Source organism: Medicago truncatula, chromosome 3 (assembly GCF_003473485.1).
Source record: "Medicago truncatula cultivar Jemalong A17 chromosome 3, MtrunA17r5.0-ANR, whole genome shotgun sequence".
NCBI classification, from domain to species: domain Eukaryota; kingdom Viridiplantae; phylum Streptophyta; class Magnoliopsida; order Fabales; family Fabaceae; genus Medicago; species Medicago truncatula.
Window position 1 is genome coordinate 34873429 of NC_053044.1, and position 21251 is coordinate 34894679.

The 21251-nt window shown below is 33.3% G+C and overlaps 5 protein-coding genes and 1 non-coding gene across 7 annotated transcripts; 3 read left to right on the forward strand and 3 right to left on the reverse strand.

Moving 5' to 3' along the window:
• The first annotated feature begins 521 nt into the window (after positions 1-521).
• On the forward strand, positions 522-4567 carry LOC11415846 (L10-interacting MYB domain-containing protein). Its single transcript, XM_013605292.3, has 5 exons — positions 522-679; positions 1990-2331; positions 2421-2951; positions 3033-3626; positions 3728-4567. Exons 2-5 carry the CDS (start codon positions 2014-2016, stop codon positions 4193-4195), a joined length of 1911 nt encoding a protein of 636 aa, XP_013460746.1. The 5' UTR covers positions 522-679; positions 1990-2013; the 3' UTR covers positions 4196-4567.
• A 223-nt stretch (positions 4568-4790) lies between these two features.
• LOC11422602 (uncharacterized protein At2g39920) lies at positions 4791-7181 on the reverse strand. Of its 2 annotated transcripts, none has more exons than XM_003600804.3 (5): positions 7035-7180; positions 6803-6882; positions 6051-6498; positions 5418-5618; positions 4791-5268 (listed from the first exon to the last, which is right to left on the reverse strand). In XM_003600804.3, the coding sequence occupies exons 2-5, from the start codon at positions 6864-6866 to the stop codon at positions 5058-5060; spliced, it is 924 nt and encodes a 307-aa protein (XP_003600852.1). In that variant the 5' UTR covers positions 6867-6882; positions 7035-7180; the 3' UTR covers positions 4791-5057. The 2 variants fall into 2 exon arrangements, with proteins under 2 accessions (XP_003600852.1, XP_024634989.1); XM_024779221.2 differs by having other exon boundaries at positions 5095-5263; positions 7035-7181.
• Positions 7182-9006: 1825 nt separating this feature from the next.
• Positions 9007-11870, forward strand: LOC11408199 (sedoheptulose-1,7-bisphosphatase, chloroplastic). The gene is made up of 8 exons (XM_003600805.3): positions 9007-9278; positions 9439-9558; positions 9721-9906; positions 10307-10388; positions 10494-10715; positions 11000-11100; positions 11193-11264; positions 11431-11870. The coding sequence occupies exons 1-8, from the start codon at positions 9180-9182 to the stop codon at positions 11710-11712; spliced, it is 1164 nt and encodes a 387-aa protein (XP_003600853.1). The 5' UTR covers positions 9007-9179; the 3' UTR covers positions 11713-11870.
• Positions 11871-13490: 1620 nt separating this feature from the next.
• TRNAR-CCU (transfer RNA arginine (anticodon CCU)) lies at positions 13491-13563 on the reverse strand. Its single transcript has one exon. It is a non-coding gene; the product is annotated as a tRNA-Arg (tRNA).
• Positions 13564-14412: 849 nt separating this feature from the next.
• On the forward strand, positions 14413-15181 carry LOC11423031 (transcription factor SRM1). The gene is made up of 2 exons (XM_003600806.2): positions 14413-14720; positions 14839-15181. Exons 1-2 carry the CDS (start codon positions 14413-14415, stop codon positions 15179-15181), a joined length of 651 nt encoding a protein of 216 aa, XP_003600854.2.
• Positions 15182-19206: 4025 nt separating this feature from the next.
• LOC11409742 (GLABROUS1 enhancer-binding protein-like) lies at positions 19207-20678 on the reverse strand. The gene has a single exon (XM_003600807.4). The coding sequence runs from the start codon at positions 20596-20598 to the stop codon at positions 19465-19467; it is 1134 nt and encodes a 377-aa protein (XP_003600855.1). The 5' UTR covers positions 20599-20678; the 3' UTR covers positions 19207-19464.
• Positions 20679-21251: the final 573 nt, after the last annotated feature.

The following is a 21251-nucleotide window of genomic DNA, read 5'->3' on the forward strand; positions in this document are numbered from 1 at the left end:
TTGTGTGTGGATATTTATTTTGAGATTTAATACCATTATGGTTTATATTGAACTTGTCTCTCAATATTATATTGACTTTATGTCTTGGTTTATATGACCATTGTGACATCGTGTCTTGGTTTATATGTCCGTTGTTTATGAATCATGAATACCTATGTCATGAAAAACGGTTAAAGAATCAATATATCGACCAATCCAAAGTTATCTTCTGATGAACTTTGAAATCAAACTGGAATATAACGAAAGTTAGATCTGATGTTTGTATTTTCCACGTTATATGCTTATTGCAAGATAACTTCCGTTTTCAACAAATCCGTTGTATTTTTTATCAGAAGCTATCTTCCAATACTATCGGAACATAACTTCTAATGGATATTATTTTAGGTTTTGTAGAGGGCATGTGTGAGCATAATTGGTAGGGGGTGCAAAAGAGCAATTTCCTAAAATTTAATTAGATTTTAATTGGGCCTTCATCTTAGGCCTATTTTTTTTTTTACACAACAAAACGTATAACGAAATAAAATAACATTTTCGACGAAGGGTTTCACAAAACCAGTGAGAAATCACGAGAGAGAGGAAGAGAGAAAAATCATCTAGATTTTTCTCTAGCTTTGAGAAGTTACAACGCACAAAATTCACATTTCAATTCAAATGCAGCACCATTGTTCCTGAAGCTCAGGTATTCTCTCTTAACTCTTTCAACCCTTTTCCTTTTCCATTTTCTTATTTTTTTTCCCCAAAATTTTTCACACTGTTGTTATACATGTTAATTTCAAGCATAATTGTTAGTACTAATTCAATGTTTTTGATTAATCTCTCAATTGTATACCCTTTATCACTTTAATTTCTGCTATCTTCGCAAATTGCATGTGCATGCCTTTAAACCTTAGGTTTTATGAATTATGGCACCCTGTTCCGTTTAAGTCTGAATTTCTATTTATTTATCGAATTTTTATTATTTATTTAATAAAAAGGAATTTTTTAGGTGATGGGTTATTCTAGTCTTTAGTGTAAGTGATTTATTTTTGGTTTAGATATGATTTAAGTACATGCAATTATAGTGTTTTTTTTTTAATTTTAGTTTTGTAAGATTTTTGTTTGGATTTAGTCCTGTTAGCTTATTGGATCATGTGGGTGATTTTATTGGGTCCCGTATGGCGTCAAGGATTAAAAGTAACCGTTTTTTAATTTGCGGGGACTGAATCTAAACAATTTTTTTTTTACAGGACTAAAACTAAAAAACACTAATTGCGGGGACTAAATCATATTTAAACATTTAGTTTTCATGTTCATAGTTATTGCTGATTATATATTATGATAGTAATCTAGAGAAGGATGGTATTTGTTGTATCAAGGCTCTAAGTTGCAGTTGAAGTCGTGTTGTGATACACTGATACTTGATATCGCATTGAATGGCCGTTGGATGCAGTCGACACGATCTCAATCATGGTTGCGTTGCGTAGATGCATCAAAAACTTTAATGGTGTGGCCCAGATTGTGGCCGCCAATCTCTTTAAAACCCTAGCTGCTGCAAGCTTGATTGACTTTTTCTCAAGTTATATTGTTTGCATTGAATGGCTGTTGAATGCAGTCGACGCGATCTCAATCATGGTTGTGTTGCGTAGATGCATCAAAAACTTTATGCCGTGGCCCAGATTGTGGCTGCGAACCTCTTTAAAACCCTAGCTGCTACGAGCTTGATTGACTTTTTCTCAAATTATCTTGTTTGTATTGAATGGCTGTCGAATGCAGTCTACGCAATCTCAATCATGGTTGCGTTGCGTAGATGCATCAAAAACTTTAATGCTGTGGCCCAGATTGTGGCCACCAACCTCTTTAGAACCCCAGCTGCTACGAGCTTGATTGACTTTTTCTCAAATTATCTTGTTTGGGGTGGGTTTGGTAGGGATACAATGAAATATTTGGCAGGCCTTTGTAAAATGGGATCTAATTGAAATTTTATGTTGGTTTGCATGAAATGTTTGGCAGGACATTTTTCATCGTATAAGATCAATGATGTCTACCTCACCTTCAAAAGCCAATTGGAACCCTGCATTCCATAAGATCTTTGTTGAGTTATGTGTCAAAGAAGTGTTGAAGGCGAATGAGCCTGGGATGCGGCTTACCAAGGAAGCTTGGAAGAACATTGTTGGATCCTTTTATGAAAAGACTGGAGTGGAGTACGACAAAAAACAATTCAAGAATCACTATGATTCCACCAGGAAACTATGGAAGGTCTGGGATAAGTTGACTCGTGATAGTGACATGAAATGGGATCCAAAAACTAGAAAGTTTGGTGCTTCTGAAGAAGACTGGTGCGATTATATAAAGGTATTGGTAATTATTATTACTCGTCCAAGATGGTAGGAGATTTTCATGGTTCCAGATAAATAATTATGAAGCCTTTTTAATTTTTGCAGGAAAACCCAGAAGCTGCACAGTTTCAGTCTAACGAAATCCAGTTTAAAGATGAATTGGATATCATCTTTGATGGAGAAATGCCTCCTGAAGAAATTAAAAAATCAATACGTCTGAAGTGGCAGGATAATGCTCTAGCCACATCTGTGCAGGGAAGAACACGCGGGAGGAAGCGCAAGTGTGTTATTAAATATGAATTAGAGACTTCCGAACTGGCCAATTCTCCGCCAACTCCAAAAGCCTCGTGGACACCTGCATACCATAAAATATTTGTTGACTTATGCCTTGAAGAAACTTTGAAGGGGAACAAAGCCGGGTCACATTTTAGCAAGGAGGGCTGGAAGAATATTATGGGATACTTTTATGCAAAGACCGGTGTGAGATATGACAAAAGACAAATTAAGAATCACTATGATTTCACCAGAAAACAGTGGAAAATCTGGGTTAAGTTGATTGGTGATGATAACATGAAATGGGACCCAAAGACCAATACATTTGATGCTTCAGAGGAAGACTGGCTTGATTATCTAAAGGTATGAAGGTTTATTCATTCAATTTATTGAGAGATTCTCTTCATGTTTGAGACTAATAACAATTAAGTCATTTTGTTACAGGAAAACCCAGAAGCTGCACAATTCCGCTTTAAGGAAATCCCATTTCCCGAAAAATTGGATATCATCTATGCTGAAAGTATACAAACTGGGGAAATGCAACCTTCAACCAGTAGTGAGAGACAGAATGATGATTCAGCAGCTACACCTCCTTTACCTCCTTTACGTGTAGAGCGAGGGAAGAAACATAAGAGTATTAATGAGGATTTTGACTTTAAGAATGCTATTGTGATGAATGCTACACCAATCAGATCAATTGCAAGTGAGCAAAGCATGCCACGCTCATCTCATCCCAAGGTCAAAGCCAACTGGACCCCTTCATTGCACAAGACCTTTATTGATCTATGTCTGCAGGAGACATTGAATGGAAATAAGCCTGGGACACATTTTACCAAGGAAGGTTGGAAGAATATTATAGATTCATTTTATTTGAAATCTGGTTTCAATTATGGTAGATTACAATTTAAGAATCACTGGGATAATACAAAGGAACAATGGAGAGCTTGGTCTAAGCTTGTTGGCACTAGTTACATGAAATGGGATCCATCTAACAGTACATTTGAGGCTAGTGAAGCAGATTGGACTAAATATTTAAAGGTATGTTAAATTACCAAATGCACTTACTTTATTATGTTCATTTGACAGTTTGCGAATCTTAAGGAGATTCCTGATTTCCCCCCGCTACTCATTTGGTATAGGCAAACCCAGAAGCTGCCCAGTTTCGCTATAAGGCACTACCATTAGCCGATGCATTGGAAACTCTCTTTAATGGTACTACTGCTACAGGGGAGACTCAACCTGCTCTGGAACACAGGAAAAGCGATGACAGCGTCAATACTTTGCCTTCACACCCAAAAGAACCAGATGTAACCAGCTTAGATGAGAAGACTGCATCTCTTGGTGATGCTGTCGCATCAAGAAATGGCGTGACTATTCAAAAGAATGCCTTCCCAATTTCGTGTGCTGAAGGCAAACGTAGTTATAGCATTGGTGAATGCATTGAATGCCTTGATGGAATGGAAGACGTAGAGCAAGGAAGTGACCTCTATTTGTTTGCTTTAGATGTGTTCCTTAGGCAGGAACATAGGGAAATTTTTCTCCAGTTGAAAAAGCCTAATCTGAGGATCTCATGGTTGCAGCGGCTTCAGTCTGTTGGTCAAGCTTAAGTCTAGCCTTTTGTCATACATTCATCGCCATCACAGTCACCATCACCATCACCATCACCATCACCACCACCACCACCATCACCATCACCACCACCACTACCACCATCATGTTGTTTTTATTTAATAATTATACTTTCTAGTTCTGCATATATTAAGTGATTAGTTATTGGTCTGTTCCTTGCATTAAGTGTTCAGTTATTGGTCTGTTCCTTGCATGATGATGATATTGTGGTAAGCTAACTTGGAAGCTTAGAAATGTGTATTGTGGATTTTCTCTTCCCTTCCCTGGTTTTGCAAACCTCTGTAATCTTGTACTGTTTAATGTTATTTTGTTGCGACTGCTTTATAATGTATGAGGTTTTTACTCTGTCAGATAGAGTTATTCACAGTCTGATTATTTCATAATTGAACATGCAGTTAGAGTCCTTATTTACTCTCTCCATGTTAACCGTTTTCTTCCAAACAGAAGAAAAATTTAAGATGGTTAAACAAAAGTGTCTTAATAGGGAAACCATGCCATGGCAACTGGTTGATTCCCAAACGTTTATTGGACCACTGAAGTTTCATTTTCAATATTCCAAATTGCAGTTCCTTGTTCTTGGCATACAACTTTGTTTTCTAACAAGAAAATATTTAATTACATGGTATCTCACACATCGATTTAGAAAGATGGGTGACAACATGGTAAAATCTAAAGACACCTCTAGCAGGTTTGAGAATTATGCTGATCCCTCAATTACATACTGAATTGTATGTAGTGTTGATGTTATAAGTATAACAAAATACAGATCTAGTTTCTAATAAAAAGAACCCTAAGTAAGTAAAAGCCATTATGTCTTCCTGATGGATGTAAATCATGAAACTAATGTCCAGTATCTATACTCTCTATTTGATGTTCAAACTTGTCACATACAAGGCCTGGAAGCAGAAAATTTCGTATTCGAGTATCTGGAGCGCTCAACGCATCCAAATGGCTACTTATAATACTTTTTATATGGAAACCCTTCTTCTGTATCATACTTCTTTGCCTAGAAAAGTACTCATCCCCTTTGGTAGAGTCTGAATCTTCTGCTCTGAAAAAATGCAGAACATTGACAGTTAAAGATTCAGTTATCATATCAATCTTTTGGCAAAGGTAAATATAAGTTTTTGTAAAAAAGCATAGTTAAGGTATTTGCTTGGACATTATCTTGGAGATATAAAGGGAACATAGTCATCATACCTCATCATCAAGGAAGACCAACTTCTAAATCCTGCAGAAACAAGATGATTAATGGTGACATTTTGGTTTATTTCAGACTCTCTTGATAGCAAAATTATAGACCATCCATCAGTTTGAAGGTTCATGTATAATCTTAAAACAAACATGAGCTTTACATTCTTTGCCTCTTTCATACAGTTGCTAATGCTGTCATTATGAAACCTACACGAAAAGAAACTCTTTGTTAGGTTTTTATCAATACCATACAATGTAGATTGTAATCAAGTTGGAAAAACTACATAAATGATGCTATCAAATAACCATAACTATACATCTGTAAAATGTTGCAAGTTGGTGCAACAAGTCACTAATGAATAAAACTAAACTCCACCAGTGTGGTCAATCGCTGAGCGCGGAATATAGCAGTTTATCCGAATTTCGCTATGCTATAAGTTATAGCGGTTCTATAGCTGTTATTTGACAACACTTTGAACTAAATAACTATCACAAAACATTAACTATTTGTTCAAATTCCACCTAGCTATAATCATGATTTGACAATACTAGAATCCACAGCACCAGTTGTTTCTCATGTGAGCACATTCCTATATTTACACCATCCTATATCAAGGAGCATTAGTTGCAAGGGATTACCTATGATACAAATTGGAAGAATAAGGATTTGAATGAATAATGTCATCTATGTCCAACAACACCACATCCAGACCATTGTCCGAAGGTCTCATACTCTTGAAGTAATCAATAATCATAGACACAACTATATTCAAGTCTCGGGCATAATAACCTCCTTTGATATAATGTATAGCCAGATCTCTACATATATTTGGAAGATCATATCCTTCTAAGTTATTGATCTCAGCATGCAGAGAATGCACGCTGCAATAACTGTAGTAATCATTTATGTTCAGAAGTTCAATAACTCCAGTACTTTTACTTTGACATGATTGCAGCATAATCGTCAACGAAACCAGCAAAGTAATCAATAAAACTCCAAGAGTGACAAGTGAAGCAAAAAATATTGTTGCTGTAAGAGATGTCATGTAGAATCCTGATTCTATCCCATAATGGCTTGATGATGTATCTGTGAAGAACACACAAAGAAAAGTTACAATTCGTAAGTGCCATTGATAACAGTGTTTTAAAAAGCAAACCGGACAGTTCAATCGGTTGAACCATGAACCAACACCGTCTATAATTCAGTAATTTGAGAAGTTCGACCGCAGTTTGTTCTGGTTATAGAAGTTTAAACCAGTTGAAGCATAATCCAGAGGTCTCGTTGGTTCAATGTCTAGTTCGATTTTTAAAATATCTATACTGCATTAATCTAACTAACTTCTCTGCAATAAACTTAGATTATAAATTCATAATGTTTTGTCCTGACATACCAGAATCATCTGAAAGACTAGCTGCAGCGTACTGCTGCTCCATTTGATGCGCATAAGCAGACATAGTTTCAAGCTATAATCTATAATAATTCAACAAAGATTTGGTCATCATTAAAAACAACATGGTTTGCAAAATTACAATTTGGTTCAAATTTAAGAACAGGATGAAATAAAACAAAAAATCCAGTTAGAAATTTAACTATGGTTGCTGAGAGAGTGAGAAAAAAATTACCTGAGAAAGACATTAATGAGCCACAAAACAAAATGTGGGAGATAACATGGTGATGGATATTTCACTAGAATGCATGAGAGTATATATATTTTGCAATTGTTTGTTGTGTGAGTCACTCTCCAAAGGAAGCTTCCTTCGTTTTTTAAGTGCCTTTCCTTTTTTATCATGTGTGTCTACACATCGTTAGTTTTGTCAAATGTCAAATTTTTTGAGGTCAGCATATAAAACATTTAGTCATAGACATTGTTGTGACATCTCAAAAGGATGAGGTAAGATTTTTGAAAAGTAAAAAGTTAATAAAATGTAGAACTATTTTTGTGAAGAGTAATAATTCAGTTATGTGGTTAGAGTTTGTTGATAATTAGTTAGTTGGTTTGTTAGTTAGTTAAGTTTCAAAGTGCTGTATAAAGAGTCTTTCTAATATTTTTTTTTTTTTAAATATGATTCTTTGTCAGATTTTACTCCTGTTTCACATTCAATACTTTTTAGAACTTATAGTATTGAAAGCCACACATTTTAAATGTCAAAAAATGGAGAATTGTGACTTGTAATCAATTGAGCATCAATTTTATTAGTACCTGACTAGTAAGAGCTCCAAATCAATAATTTTGCTATAAATCTTCGTTGATATAGATCAATAGTTTTGGTCTAGATTTGTTTTTAAATATTCTTACAAAGAAATTTACATGCTTTACCAACACTTTTCCTTAACTATTCCCAAACAATTTAACAAATACTACTTTGAAGTAATATTTTTAAGCTAAAAATTATTCATAAAAAATGAGAAAAAAAATATAAATATGGGGGACATAGACCAAATAGAGGAATGCTATGAAGTAACTTAACTTGCTTTTGTATTTCTTTTTATGGCTCATATTCATTTGTCCCTAACTTCACAATTGAGTTAAATATGTTTTTAGTCCTTATAAATATATCAATTTTTAATTTTAGATTCTCTAAAAAATTTCTTCGACTTTTAATCCCCTAAAAGTTATCTATCACCGCTTTTGGTCTCTAATTTTAAATCAACCTTCAAATTTTTGAATGAAATTTTGCAGAAATGTGTAGAATATCAAAAACAACATTATAACTTTTTAACAAAACATGATTTAAATATGAATTTTTAAACGTAAAAAATATAAAATTCAAATTTAATTCATGTTTTGTTAAAAAAATTCCATTTTTTTAGAGAGATTGTTATGATGTTCTACATATTTATGCAAAATTGTATTCAAAACTATGAAAGCTACACATGAGTTGACTTAAAAGTATGGACCAAAAGTGGTGATAGAAAATTTTTTAGGAATTAAAAGTCGAAGAAAAAGAAAAAATTTAGAGGGACTAAAACGAAAAAAGTTGATATATTTATAGGAAATAAAAATAAATTTAATCAAACAAAATAAATCTCCTTGTTGTAAATAAAAATAACATATAGAAATAAATTATTTGAGTTTTATTTTTCTAGGGTTAGATATGTTTTGGCCCCATTAAATATACAAACTTTTAGTTTTAGCCCCCTAAAAAATTTGTTAGACTTTTAGTCCCTCAAAACTTTTTCATAGTTTTAGTCCCTACTTTTTAGTCAATTTATGTCTAGTCTTCATATTTTTTTAATGAAATTTTCCAAAAATATGTAGAATATTATGACAATCTCTTCCAAAAAAAAATTAGAATTTTTTAATAAAACATGAAACTATAATGGTCCCTATATATTTAAGATTTTGCATATTGGTCCCTAATTTCATATTTTTAGCTTTGCTTTCACTTCCAAAATCCAAATTACATTTGACTACACACTCTTCTCTATAGTTCTAAGTGCCTCTAACAAGTGAAACTATAATACAAAACACTTGATACTTAAAACAACAGTCACAAACTATCAAATATTGGTGATAGCATCCCCCCACCATATCTCTTCCTATACAAGACCATAGCACAACCACATAAATACTTGTGATGCCAAATATTTCATACCTCAAAATGCAGTTTCATTAGCCTATCTACTCATCACATGCCACATGTCACTACATGCATAATTAGCCACATATCTATAATTGCTATATCTCATTCCCACTCTCTTTTTTTCAATGCAATAACAAAACAACATCCTCATCAAAACTTTTCAACATAATTTTTTTTTCAGCCATGGAAACTAGTATAGCATGTTACTCCAGTGGTGCTTTTCTTCGTAGTGTTTCTGCCAAACACTCCCTACCCTCCATCACTCCCTCTTCTGCCTTCAGGGTATGTACAATAGTCTTAAGAATTTTTTATTTCAATGATTAATTAATTGGAAAGTTATGTTATGCACTTTATTCTATCATTATGTAACTTATTCTACGTGTGATATTTATGCTTTTATTTAATTGAAGAAGAATACTAACATGTTTTTGTAATGAGGCAGAGTTTGAAATCAAGCTCTTTATTTGGAGAATCTCTTAGAGTGTCATCTAAATCAACACTGAAATTTTCAAGGGCAAAGAGTACTTCAGTGATAACCAAATGCGAAATCGGAGACAGTTTGGTGAGTTACTTACATGTGTGGTCTATGTGTTTTGAACTTATCTACTGACATAAGCACTCGCGAGTCGTGACAATTTCTGTGAGAGCTTGTGTAAACAACTTATGACATGTCCATTAGCTTATAAAAACAGTTTGACTATATGTTGATGTTTGTATATTGTAGGAAGAATTCTTGTCAAAGGCGACGCCGGATAAGGGACTGATTAGGTTGATGGTGTGCATGGGAGAAGCATTGAGAACAATTTCTTTCAAAGTGAAGACAGCTTCTTGTGGTGGAACACAATGTGTTAACTCTTTTGGGGATGAGCAGCTTGCAGTGGATATGCTGGCTAACAATCTTCTTTTTGAGGTTAGAGAATATCATATTTATCCATTCTTATAGTTTAATCCAATTCATGCACATAGATTGGTCTTGGTCCAATTCCTAGACAGGGGGATCCATAACATAAATATGTGGCTGTTATGAAGGATTTAGATGTAAAATTGTGATATAACTGAAAAATGATACATGAATCAATGAGGTTCCTACAAGAACTTTTTCACACACACAACTAGAATCGAATTCGGGACAACATGCTTAAAGGACTAAATTAAGGAAACATGTTTTGTTAATGATATGAGCTTCTTTGATCTTGCATTGAACTAAAATCTTGACCTTTTTTCTTTCTTTCTTTCATAATAGTAGCAATAAAATGCCATCTTATCTTCAATGTACAATGAAGCTAAAGTCTCCAAATTTCTATGCACAGGCCTTGAAACACTCTCACTTCTGCAAGTATGCTTGCTCAGAAGAAATTCCTGAGCTTCAAGACATGGGAGGTCCAGTTGATGGTATGTCATAATTATACCAAACTATCACTAAAAATATTGTTAATGTCTTATACAAATATATTAATTTTTAGGCTATGCATTTCTGATAATATATGCAACTAACAGGTGGATTTAGTGTTGCATTTGACCCTCTTGATGGTTCAAGCATAGTAGACACAAATTTCACAGTAGGCACCATCTTTGGTGTATGGCCTGGTGATAAGTTGATTGGAGTAACAGGAAGAGATCAAGTTGCTGCAGCTATGGGAGTTTTAGGTCCTAGAACCACTTATGTACTTGCACTTAAGGACTTCCCCGGCACTCATGAATTTCTACTTCTTGATGAAGGTAACATTGATGTCATAAGATTTATGAGATTCTAATAAGGTAGCTATTTCACTTTATGATATGTTCATTTTAGCATTAAAGTTCACAATGACTCTCTAAACCGAAAAAATGTTCGAGGAAATCAGAAAAGGGTGCATCGACCCTTTGAATCAAGCAGCAGTACTATATACTTTTGAATTGAAGGATAAAGAGATTTTTACATGCTCAATTTAGAGAGAAACTTATCATAGACAAGTATTACCCAACCTTTATCATATGACAAAATTATCCAATTCATATTTCAGGAAAATGGCAGCATGTCAAAGAAACTCATGAAATTGGTGAAGGGAAACTATTCTCCCCAGGAAATTTGAGAGCCACATTTGACAACAAAGATTATGCTAAGGTCTACATTTATCTTATATGAGAAAAATACATTGTTGTTTGTATTATTAACATTATCAATGGATACTAACTTCTTCGTTTTTCATCGATTAGTTGGTCGATTACTATGTTAGAGAAAAATACACATTGAGATACACTGGAGGAATGGTGCCAGATGTTAACCAGGTTCTTTTCTCAACACATTCATATATGACATTATAATTTATAACAAGTCCTTGATACAAAATTACTTCACTAAGACTTATCTACACTATTAATTGAACTCATTTATGTATAGATGTTGTAGATGAATATTTGATGAAATATGGTTAACTATCTTTTGTATATGCAGATTATTGTAAAAGAAAAGGGAATATTTACAAATGTAACATCACCAACTGCCAAAGCCAAGTTGAGACTGTTGTTTGAGGTAGCTCCATTAGGACTCTTGATTGAAAATGCTGGAGGTTACAGCAGCGATGGCCATAAATCTGTGCTAGACAAGGTCATTGAGAACATTGATGATAGAACTCAAGTTGCTTATGGATCAAAGAATGAGGTCATTAGGTTTGAAGAAACATTGTATGGTTCATCAAGGCTCAAGGGTGGTGTACCTGTTGGAGCAAGTGCTTAAGCACTTATCCTACATTTCATTTTGAATTTTTATCTGCTTTGTGCAAAAGATATATATGTTATCTTTGAGATAATTGTGTACAATATAGTCATAGATGCCCTATTTATGACTAGAACTAAATATAATCTATGTTCAAATGGCCAAAATTTAAGCATCTAGACAAGAAGTCTGCCTTCTATTAAGCAATTAGGGATTTAGACTTGTTGAGTTTGGCCCTGTGAATCCCAAATACATAATACAGGTGTGATGCATTAGAGATAAACGGATACAAGAACTTTTTAAAATTCAGGATTTGATTTAGAATAAGATTGTCAAAATCGAGAGTTTAAGTAAACTCGTTTTGTTTAGTGAAATCGGTTCACAAACTCGACTAGTTATCTCATAAGAAAAATAATATATGCCACACATATACTTATAATACAATCAATATATACATCAATACTCAAGTGCAAGTGCGATAAGATGACTCATAATGCGCTAATTATGTAGTAGTATGTCTCATGATGGTTGCATTTCAATTTTTTACTTCATAACATGCAAGTACGACAAGATGGTCGTTCATCAATATCCAACACAACACTTTCACGGAAAGAATAAGTCAAATATCAAAATATGTAAGTATTATTTAATACAAAATATTCTCATGAATTTCAATGGTATATCCTCTTGTTGAAATCATTCAAAAATAAATCATAAAATAGGATATTCATTTAAATCATGTTGAAGAATGATCTTTTACATAAGCCATATCAAAATCTCAATTTTTGAAAAACCAAATTTAAAAATTATACTTAGGCATCAAGCAAAGTATAGGGCCAATCAAGATAAGCAAACCAATATGGATTCATCCAAAATTTTGTATTGAGATAAGTGCACATGAAAAGAATTGTAGAAATAATATTTATCATGAAAAAATTTACCATAAGTTATGCTTATCTTATGAAAACAAAATTTATATGAAAACAACATATGACATATATTCAATTATCAAAATCATGAGTTTTTGTGATTTTATTGTTCTTTTTAACAATTTAAAGACTTGTTAATTTTATTTTGGTCAAATAGTTTAATTGCTAGAATTCATTTTTTTAAGGTGAATAGGTGAAGTATCCTCAGTTCGAACTCTGATCCATGCATATTACAATACATTATACCTACCAACTAAATTAAGTTCGTAATGGCAAATATTCATTTACTATAATCAATAGAGAAACATTTTATGGATTTAACATGAACCAATATGAGATATGTCAAAATTAAAATAATTTTGACAAATGAATTTCATTTAGGCATGATGTGTGAGTTATGAGTGGAGTTTTTTTTTTCCATCCAATAATGGTTTAAGGGCTTAACTTTCTACATTTATTTGTGGGGTATTCCTTGCACTATTTCTACATTTATATGTGTTTCAATTACGGGAATTATGAAATTATCAGTTTATATATATATAAAAAAAAAAAAAAAGTGAATTAATACCATAAAGTTTTTTCTTGAGGTTTTTTTTTTAGGTTCTTGAGGAAAATTAATACCATATAGTTGTAGCTTTTTTTGTGTCTCGTAGTTTAAAAATTAAATCAAATTCTATATACAAGCCATAAATTTCTAACTGTTTTTTATCTTTTTGAGGTATATTTAATTGAAACAAAACCTTGCTATTGCCAGTTATAAAAGTAAAAAAATAAAAAAACAAACAAACAAACTTTACGTATATTCTGGTACTGTTTGTTTCCTTTTAGTTATAAAAAAAGATAAAAATTGAATTTTAGGATGCAACAAAACGCGCCAGGTAGGGGTCGAACCTACGACCTTCTGCTTAGGAAACAGACGCTCTATCCACTGAGCTACAGGCGCTGCTTGTGATATGTTTCTTCCGTTTATATATAAAAAAGAGTTTATTCTTGTTTTCAATTTTCAAATGAAGGAGAAAAAATATATAGCAAATTGTATCTCAATCTGTTACAAGATGATTATTATAAGAATTTCATTATAAAAATATGATTATAAGAGTATTATATTTTAATTAGTGAATCATGAGTCATCTTTGTTAGTCAGCTTTTGAAGGAGCAATGGTATATAATCTTTTTTTTTTTAGGGTCAGTTAGTCATACATTCTGCTTAAGAGTATTATATTTAATATAATCTTTTTTTTAAGAAATACTGCCAACTAATCATAATTTACCGTTCATTCGTTCTTTTTTTTTTTTTTTTGAGAGTCGGTGGTTAGTCAATTTTGATGATATTCTATCATAAAACAACTTAAACGAGAAGTTGTTAAGAGTAGTTCCACGAAAAAACAACTTAAACTACTTATCATAAAATGAAATACTGTACCATTTAAGTATACCGATTAGTTGGCAGTACAGTATTATTCCTTAAAAAAAAGATTAGTTGGCAGTATTACACACTATTTTACGTGTAGAAGATAGTTATAAAATTTGCCAAGTATTTGGGAACTAAGTAACAACTAACAAACTTATGCTCTTTGAGTTTGATTAATAAATCCAAACCTCACTTAACTCACCTCACATTATTCAATTGATCTCAACCCAACCTCATTCTCTCTCAATCAAGAACCTCTCTTTATCACCATATCGGCACTCAGCATTATTAACAATGGAATGGATGAATTCTTGTTTCAACTCATCAAACTCAAATAATAGTTATGGCTACATTTATGACACCACGGAAGAATATACTAGAATGGTAGAGAATTCTCTAGGCTATAGTCTTCATGGCATGATGAATGATTTCCAAGAAGATGATTATTGGTTGATGAAGGAAACTATGCTATGTAGTGTTGATCAAATCAATCAACACAACATCGATGAAGTGGTGCTAGATGATAATATTGCATCAACGAGCGTTTCACTTTTTGGATATGACTCAGTTGATTCTTTCAACTTCTCTCCTCATGCAACTGATAGTAATAACAATAGAACTACGAATATCGTAGAATCCAAAAAGAAATCATTCAAGAAAGTGGTTCATTGGTCATGTGATGAACACATGTTAGTTCTTTTTCATTGTTTATTGTTTACTTAGTTTGAATTATATATCTTTTTATATGCACACACGCACGCATGCACTCACTCACACATGTGTTTGACATGTATTTTTTATTTGTAGGCGTTTCTTGAAGGGACTTGTAGACGGCAAAGACGGAAAGTGGAAAGAAATCTCTAAGGACTATGTAAAAACAAAGACTCCACCCCAAGTAGCAAGCCATGCTCAAAAGTACGAAAAAAGGCAAAAGCAAAGACTTGATGATGATAGCAAAAATATGAAAAGGAAACTTAGGGCTAGCATCCATGATATAACTACTCTTGATCTTCTTGGAAGTGATGACTCATATGCGTGGTTTTTTGGTGACCAAGTGATTGAAGACGACAACAATAACAATAGATCACTCTCAGTCACAACTTTCAACCAAGAATGTGATCAAGATCATGAAGTTGTTGCTTCCACTTGATATGTATCTTTAATTTGCCAACGACACATGATCTAAGTGAAGATGAAACAGTTTGAGTTTTGTTTTAGACAATAGGTTAGCTAGCTTTGTTTTATTTTAATTTACACTCCACTCTTTATTCCTTCATCAAGGTTTTATATCTCAGGGTTTTCCTAGTAATTTATTTAATGAAACATTTGTTCACCGTAGCATGATTGTAACCTTGGTTTTGGCCTTTACTTTTTATTTTAATGTATTTTATGGATATTGTTGTGTGTATAGTGAAAGTAATTGTCGCGGTTCCGTGAACATAATTCAGTTGGTTGAAAGAATGCATTATTATATGCAAGGGTCGGATTCGAACCTCGAACACCCCCATTTATTCATATTCAATGATGAATTCTAGCCAATAGATTACTTTGAAACAGTGACGCATGTTCTCGTGGTGTTTGTGATTCCTTGCTCTCGTGGTATATAGCAGTGCCCGTCTTTTGTTATGTGCTGCATGCAAATGATAGCTTCAAATTCAAACGTGCGCGCCACAATTAATACAACATCATGCCCAAAAATAATACATGCATATATAAATTATATCGTACTGCTCTCAAAAAAAAAAATTATATCGTACTTACAAACGAAATATATAGAACAATCATTTCATATTGTCTCGTTTATGTTTGTGTCTGTTTATCCTTGGTGTTTACCCTAATCAATTTTTTTTCTTATGCGATTGTATCTTACATTATGTTATTTCTCTTATTTTATTAATTTCTACATTTTTTCCTTAATTCCTTGCGTCTAGATTGTGTTTTAATTCTTACCCCGTCATTAAGTTTTCTATGTGTGTGCATTTAAAATTAATTAGTCCATTTCTTCCTTGTCTATTTTCTTACGCTTCTTTACATTTCTTTTCATTGTTCTTAGTATCTTTATTGGTTTTTGTTTTGTTTACTTGTCAAGTCTTATTTATACCTTCTCTCAACATCAAAAAATCTTATTTATACCTAGTACTCTTTAGCTCTTATTTTTGTATAATTTTTCTTAATTATTTTTCCCATTTACTTTTATAAGACAAAGGGGGAGAACAAGTGCTGTGTGAACAATACAATAGTGTCTACTTATAAATGTGTATTGTGAACAATACTTTTTATGCTTGTATATTCTAGCATTGTATCTGCATCATTCTTGCATTGCATATGCATCATCTGTATTGCATGTGTCTGCATATGTATTTGATATTCACTCATAGTTTAAATGGTATAACATCCTGAAAAGAAAAAGAAAAACGAAGTGTTCCATGTAGACTTAACATCTTAAGAAGAACGTGAATCCATTGGTTTGGCATCTTATGCAGTTGTGAATTGTTAAAGTAATGGTTAAGTCAATTTTGCACATAGAAACGATATTTGTACATCCATCTATTTTGGAACAATTCTCACTTATACTCTCTATCTCATTTGTATTATTACCTCTTTCTTGTTTCAAAAGTTGTCACATACACATTATTTCTGCATAATCTTGAAAAAATTTGTCTAATCTTTTTCATTCTGCATACACACAATTTTCGTATGATGCTTTTGTTTTTCTTTACATTCATCAACGTTTTTTTTCTTTTTTTGCAAAATATAACTTGCGGTACTTTTAGTGATTTTTTATTTTTTAAAAGCAAGTAGGCTCGAAGAGCAACAATCATCTTAATTAAGTTGGTATCACTGAACCAAACTAAAAAACCACGAGCAAATATTATTTAGGTTTCTCGCTCATATTTTTGAATTAATAAGTTGGTAATGTAATATATGTTGTGGTATATAATATGATGATGAGAAAACATCGACACCATCAAATTAAAAGAAATATGCGTTAAAATTTGGATTGATTGTAGTTTTGATCCCCCTTTTTTCACTCATTCATGGAATTGGTCTCCTATTATAAAATCTTAAAATCACACAGGTTTGGTTCCTCCAACCGATTTTGCACACACCATCATGTTGTATGTTATTTATAATATGTCAAATCACCACTTTTAAGTACAAAAACTTTACGGAGTGATCAAAATTAGGTGATTTTAAAATACGGGCACCAAAACTGGATGACCAAAATTATAATTAAGCATTAAAAGTTCGTTTAAAACATGTAATCACCATATTTTAAACCAAATATTTAAATAGAGAGACCAAAAATGTTAACTTTTAAAATAGGAAGACCAATTTCAAAAAATAATAAAAATAGGGGATCAAAACCTCAATTATGCTTATTATTAAATATGAAAAGAGAGGAAAAAAAAATGAAGGAAAAAAAAATGAAGGGACATAAATCTGGGTATTCAAATCAATAAAAGTTGCGATAGAATTCCAACAATTCACAGTTTGAGTGAAAACCTAAAAAAAAAAAAAAAAAACTACCTCCTTCCTTAATTATAAGACCCTTTTGAGAAATTTTTTGTTTCTTTTTAGAAGACCCTTTTGTTATTTCCGTACATTAATTATTTCTTTCCAACATACCCTTATTTTTTATTTTTTTTGAGAGGCCATACCCTTATTTATTTCACATATTTTTCTTAATGTTGAAGATATAAATCAACTCTCTCTTAAAGGATATAATTGTAAAAACAATAGTAATTATAAAGAAATTTAATACTACATTGGGGGTGTGAGTATCAATTTTTGCTTGCAAATGAATGCCGAGCAGTATGCTATAAACAAGTCAACAATGGGTGTTTGGATATGAGGCTGCAAATTCAAGACATACAGGGTTCGTAGAGTGGTGGTGTATTCCCATATATGCAGTCTAGTTCTGTTCTGTGAATGTCGTTGCTATGTGTATGAATGTGGTTTATGATCTTTGCTCATTAGTCGTGGCTCCTGTTGCTGTTTGTTGTGGCTAATGTGGTACTCATGATCAAGGGTGCTAAGTTAGAGATGTGAAACACTAAGCTGAGTCAGTTGTGGATTGCTGGTGGAGTGGAGGTTCAAGTATGGGTAGGTTGGTCTGAAGTAAAGTTGCTGGTTTTTTTTTAGGGAAGTAAAGTTGCTGGTTTGTTAATGGTTCGGTGTGTGACTACAACTTGATGGAAGCAAGGATTGTGCAAAGTGGTCATTAAATTATAGGTTATAATTGGTGATATGGGTGATTTCAATTGTAGATAATTGCTCTTGCAGCTAAGAAAATTGCTCTCCCCTGCCAAAATTTTGACAGCTTAAAAGCAATTATCTCAATTGTATTGTTATAACACCAAATCTAACTCAGCAACATCTTTCATCTTCCTTCAACTCTTCCTTCCTGGAATCCCCAATCAATTCCATTCCCGTTATCATAACTAACAATTATCAAACTAAAAACACCTATTTTATCACTACTTTGCCTCTTTTCAGATCTCTTCAAAAGTCATATTTACCAAGGGAAATGGCCAGTTTGGTTCTGGCTATAGATTCAGTGTCAAATTCATAGATGGTTTCAAAGGTATCTTTAAATGCAAAATGCTGTGACAAAATGAGATTGAGTGGTATGATGAATGACTGGAAATGGTTTGTTTTGATAATAGTAGGTTTGTCTCAACTCTAAAATGGATGAGGTGAAGAAGATATAGGTGTTAATCAAGGTCATATCAAAGTACAGTAGTTGATCAATGCATTCTCTACATGAGATAAAAGACACCAGGTTGAGGGAGGCACATACAAACATATATTCCCCCACACTAGTTCTCAATTCCTTCAACATATGAAATTCTCTCTGTTGTGACTTGTGACTATACTAGTATACCAAAATTTGAATCCTTCAAACTAGTAGATCCCTTGATAGTTGATGCATAATGATCACCATATAATAATTGAAAAAGCACAAGCAAAAAAGGTTCAAACACAAGCTCTATAGCACCGATACATACACCTAACACGTGTGATTAGGTTCAATTATGTTGTTTTCTTAAATTACTATACCGATACTACAATCATCAAAACTTCGCCATGTATGCATTTGCATGTGTTTTCATAAGATTATGTCAGTGTCGTGCTCGGTATCTGCGTTTCATTGAACACAAGTGGTTATTGTCTCCATAACCTGATTTCCAGAATACTATACCAATACTATAATCATCAAAACATCATAATGTGTGCATTTGCATGTTTGTTCATAAGATACTCAATCAATTTCAAAACCATGGTACCAATTTCAAAAACTCTAAAATAACAACAGAATTATAAACTAAAAAATCACTACTTCATAGCAACAAAATGACCACAAATCAGACACTTACATAAATCAGAGGTTATAGTCACAGAAAATCAAGCCTGCCTAAAACAACAAACCTAATGGCTTGATGATGAATTCAATGCATCCCTTATCTTGGTAGCCGTTTCCTTAGCCAACTCGGTTTTCTGCATAAACAGCTCCATTTCAGCAATTTTGTACTTATTCATCAATCTCTCCAATTCACCCCTCTTTGATTCCTCGATCGACTCCACTCCCCTCTTCACCACATCTATAACCGGCTCAAAATGAATTGTTTCATTCGAAACCAAACTCAAACCAGTATCCTCCTTTCCATTACCACTGTCCACCTTCAAAACCACCAATGGCGAATCAGGCTCCATCACCAATTTCTTAGTTGTCCTCGCTGCTGCTGCTTTCTTAACAGCCAGTTCCTTCTTCGCAGGCTTCCCGTTAACTTTCTCATTCTCTTCACCTTCATTAACATCAACTTTACCACCACCCCAGATCTTCTTCGAAAGCTCAAACATTGTCTCCTCTACCGGCTTTGAAAAGGTAGGAGTCTTCTTACTCTTAATTTTATTCTCATACTTCAACCTCAACCTCCGAACCTTATCGCGCAATTGATCAAGCGTAACTTTAAAATGAACCGACTTTTTCACAATTTGGTAAAAGGCTGATAGATGCTTAGTAGGATCATTCCCTGATTTGGCAGTGAAATCAACAAGCCCTTGGAGAATTGCAACCTCATCATCCTCCGTGAAAACTCTCTGAAACGACGCTTTCTTGTTATTGCTATTGTCATCCTCCTCCGGCTCTTTCTCCTTCTTCTTATTCTTCTCCTCGGTTGTTTTCTTCTTGTTTGATTGTTTGGTGTCGTTGTTTTCAGCAGGTCGTTTGGTTCCAGATCTGGCAGGTGCTATGGAGGGTTTGGTTCCTGATTTTAGGGTTTGTTCAATGGGTTTGGTTTTTGGAGGTGGTTCGTCTTCATCAGTATCAGTTTCTTCTTCGTCTTCATCTTCTACTGAATTGTTCTTGGGGTTGGTTTTTGGAGGTGGAGTGGTTTTTGGAGCTTCTTCTTCGGATGATTCTTCTTCTTCTTCCCCTCCTTCAGATGAAGAACCTGCTTCTGACGAAGTTTCTTCATCGTTTTCATCATGTTGTTCGATTTTGTCTTCTTGCGGTGGTGGGTCGTCTTTAACGGCGGCCGTGGCGGAGTTTTTCTTTGCCATTGAGAGAATTGGGATTAGGTTTTGGGTGGAAGAAAGCGGTGAGAGAAAGTGTGAGTGAGTGAGTGTTGGAAGTGAAATAGACTTTTATGGGAATATGAAACGGTTTGAATATGGATTTGTGGGTGAGTTCGGGTGGGTTAGGCCCAAATATTGCCCGATTTGGTCAAAAGTGTATGTAAAGGGGATTGAAAAATGCTTTTCTGATATTGAATACGACAAAAGTAAATAATCAAATTATCTTCGGCTGTAGTTAACTACGGTTAGCTAAAGCGTCGACAGTTAACTGCCGCTTGATCCAACGGTAGTTAACTGCCGTTGGGGTAATTTGGTCATTTACTTGTGTCAATAGAAAATATTCAATGTCAAAAAGGCAATTATCAAGGGGATTTTTTTTTCCTAGAAATGTCATCATATCTACGTAACAAATCTATTAAATTTTTGGGTTAAATATGTTTTTGGTCCCTATAAATATACCAACTTTTCGTTTTAGTTCATTTAAAATTTTCCTTCAACTTTTGGTTCAATATTTACTTTTGGTCTCTCGTTTAAAGTAAACTCATATGTAGATTTCATATTTTTAAATAAAATTTTGCAGAAAAAATGTATAATATTACAAGGATCTCTCCCAAAAAAGTTTAGAATTTTTTACCAAA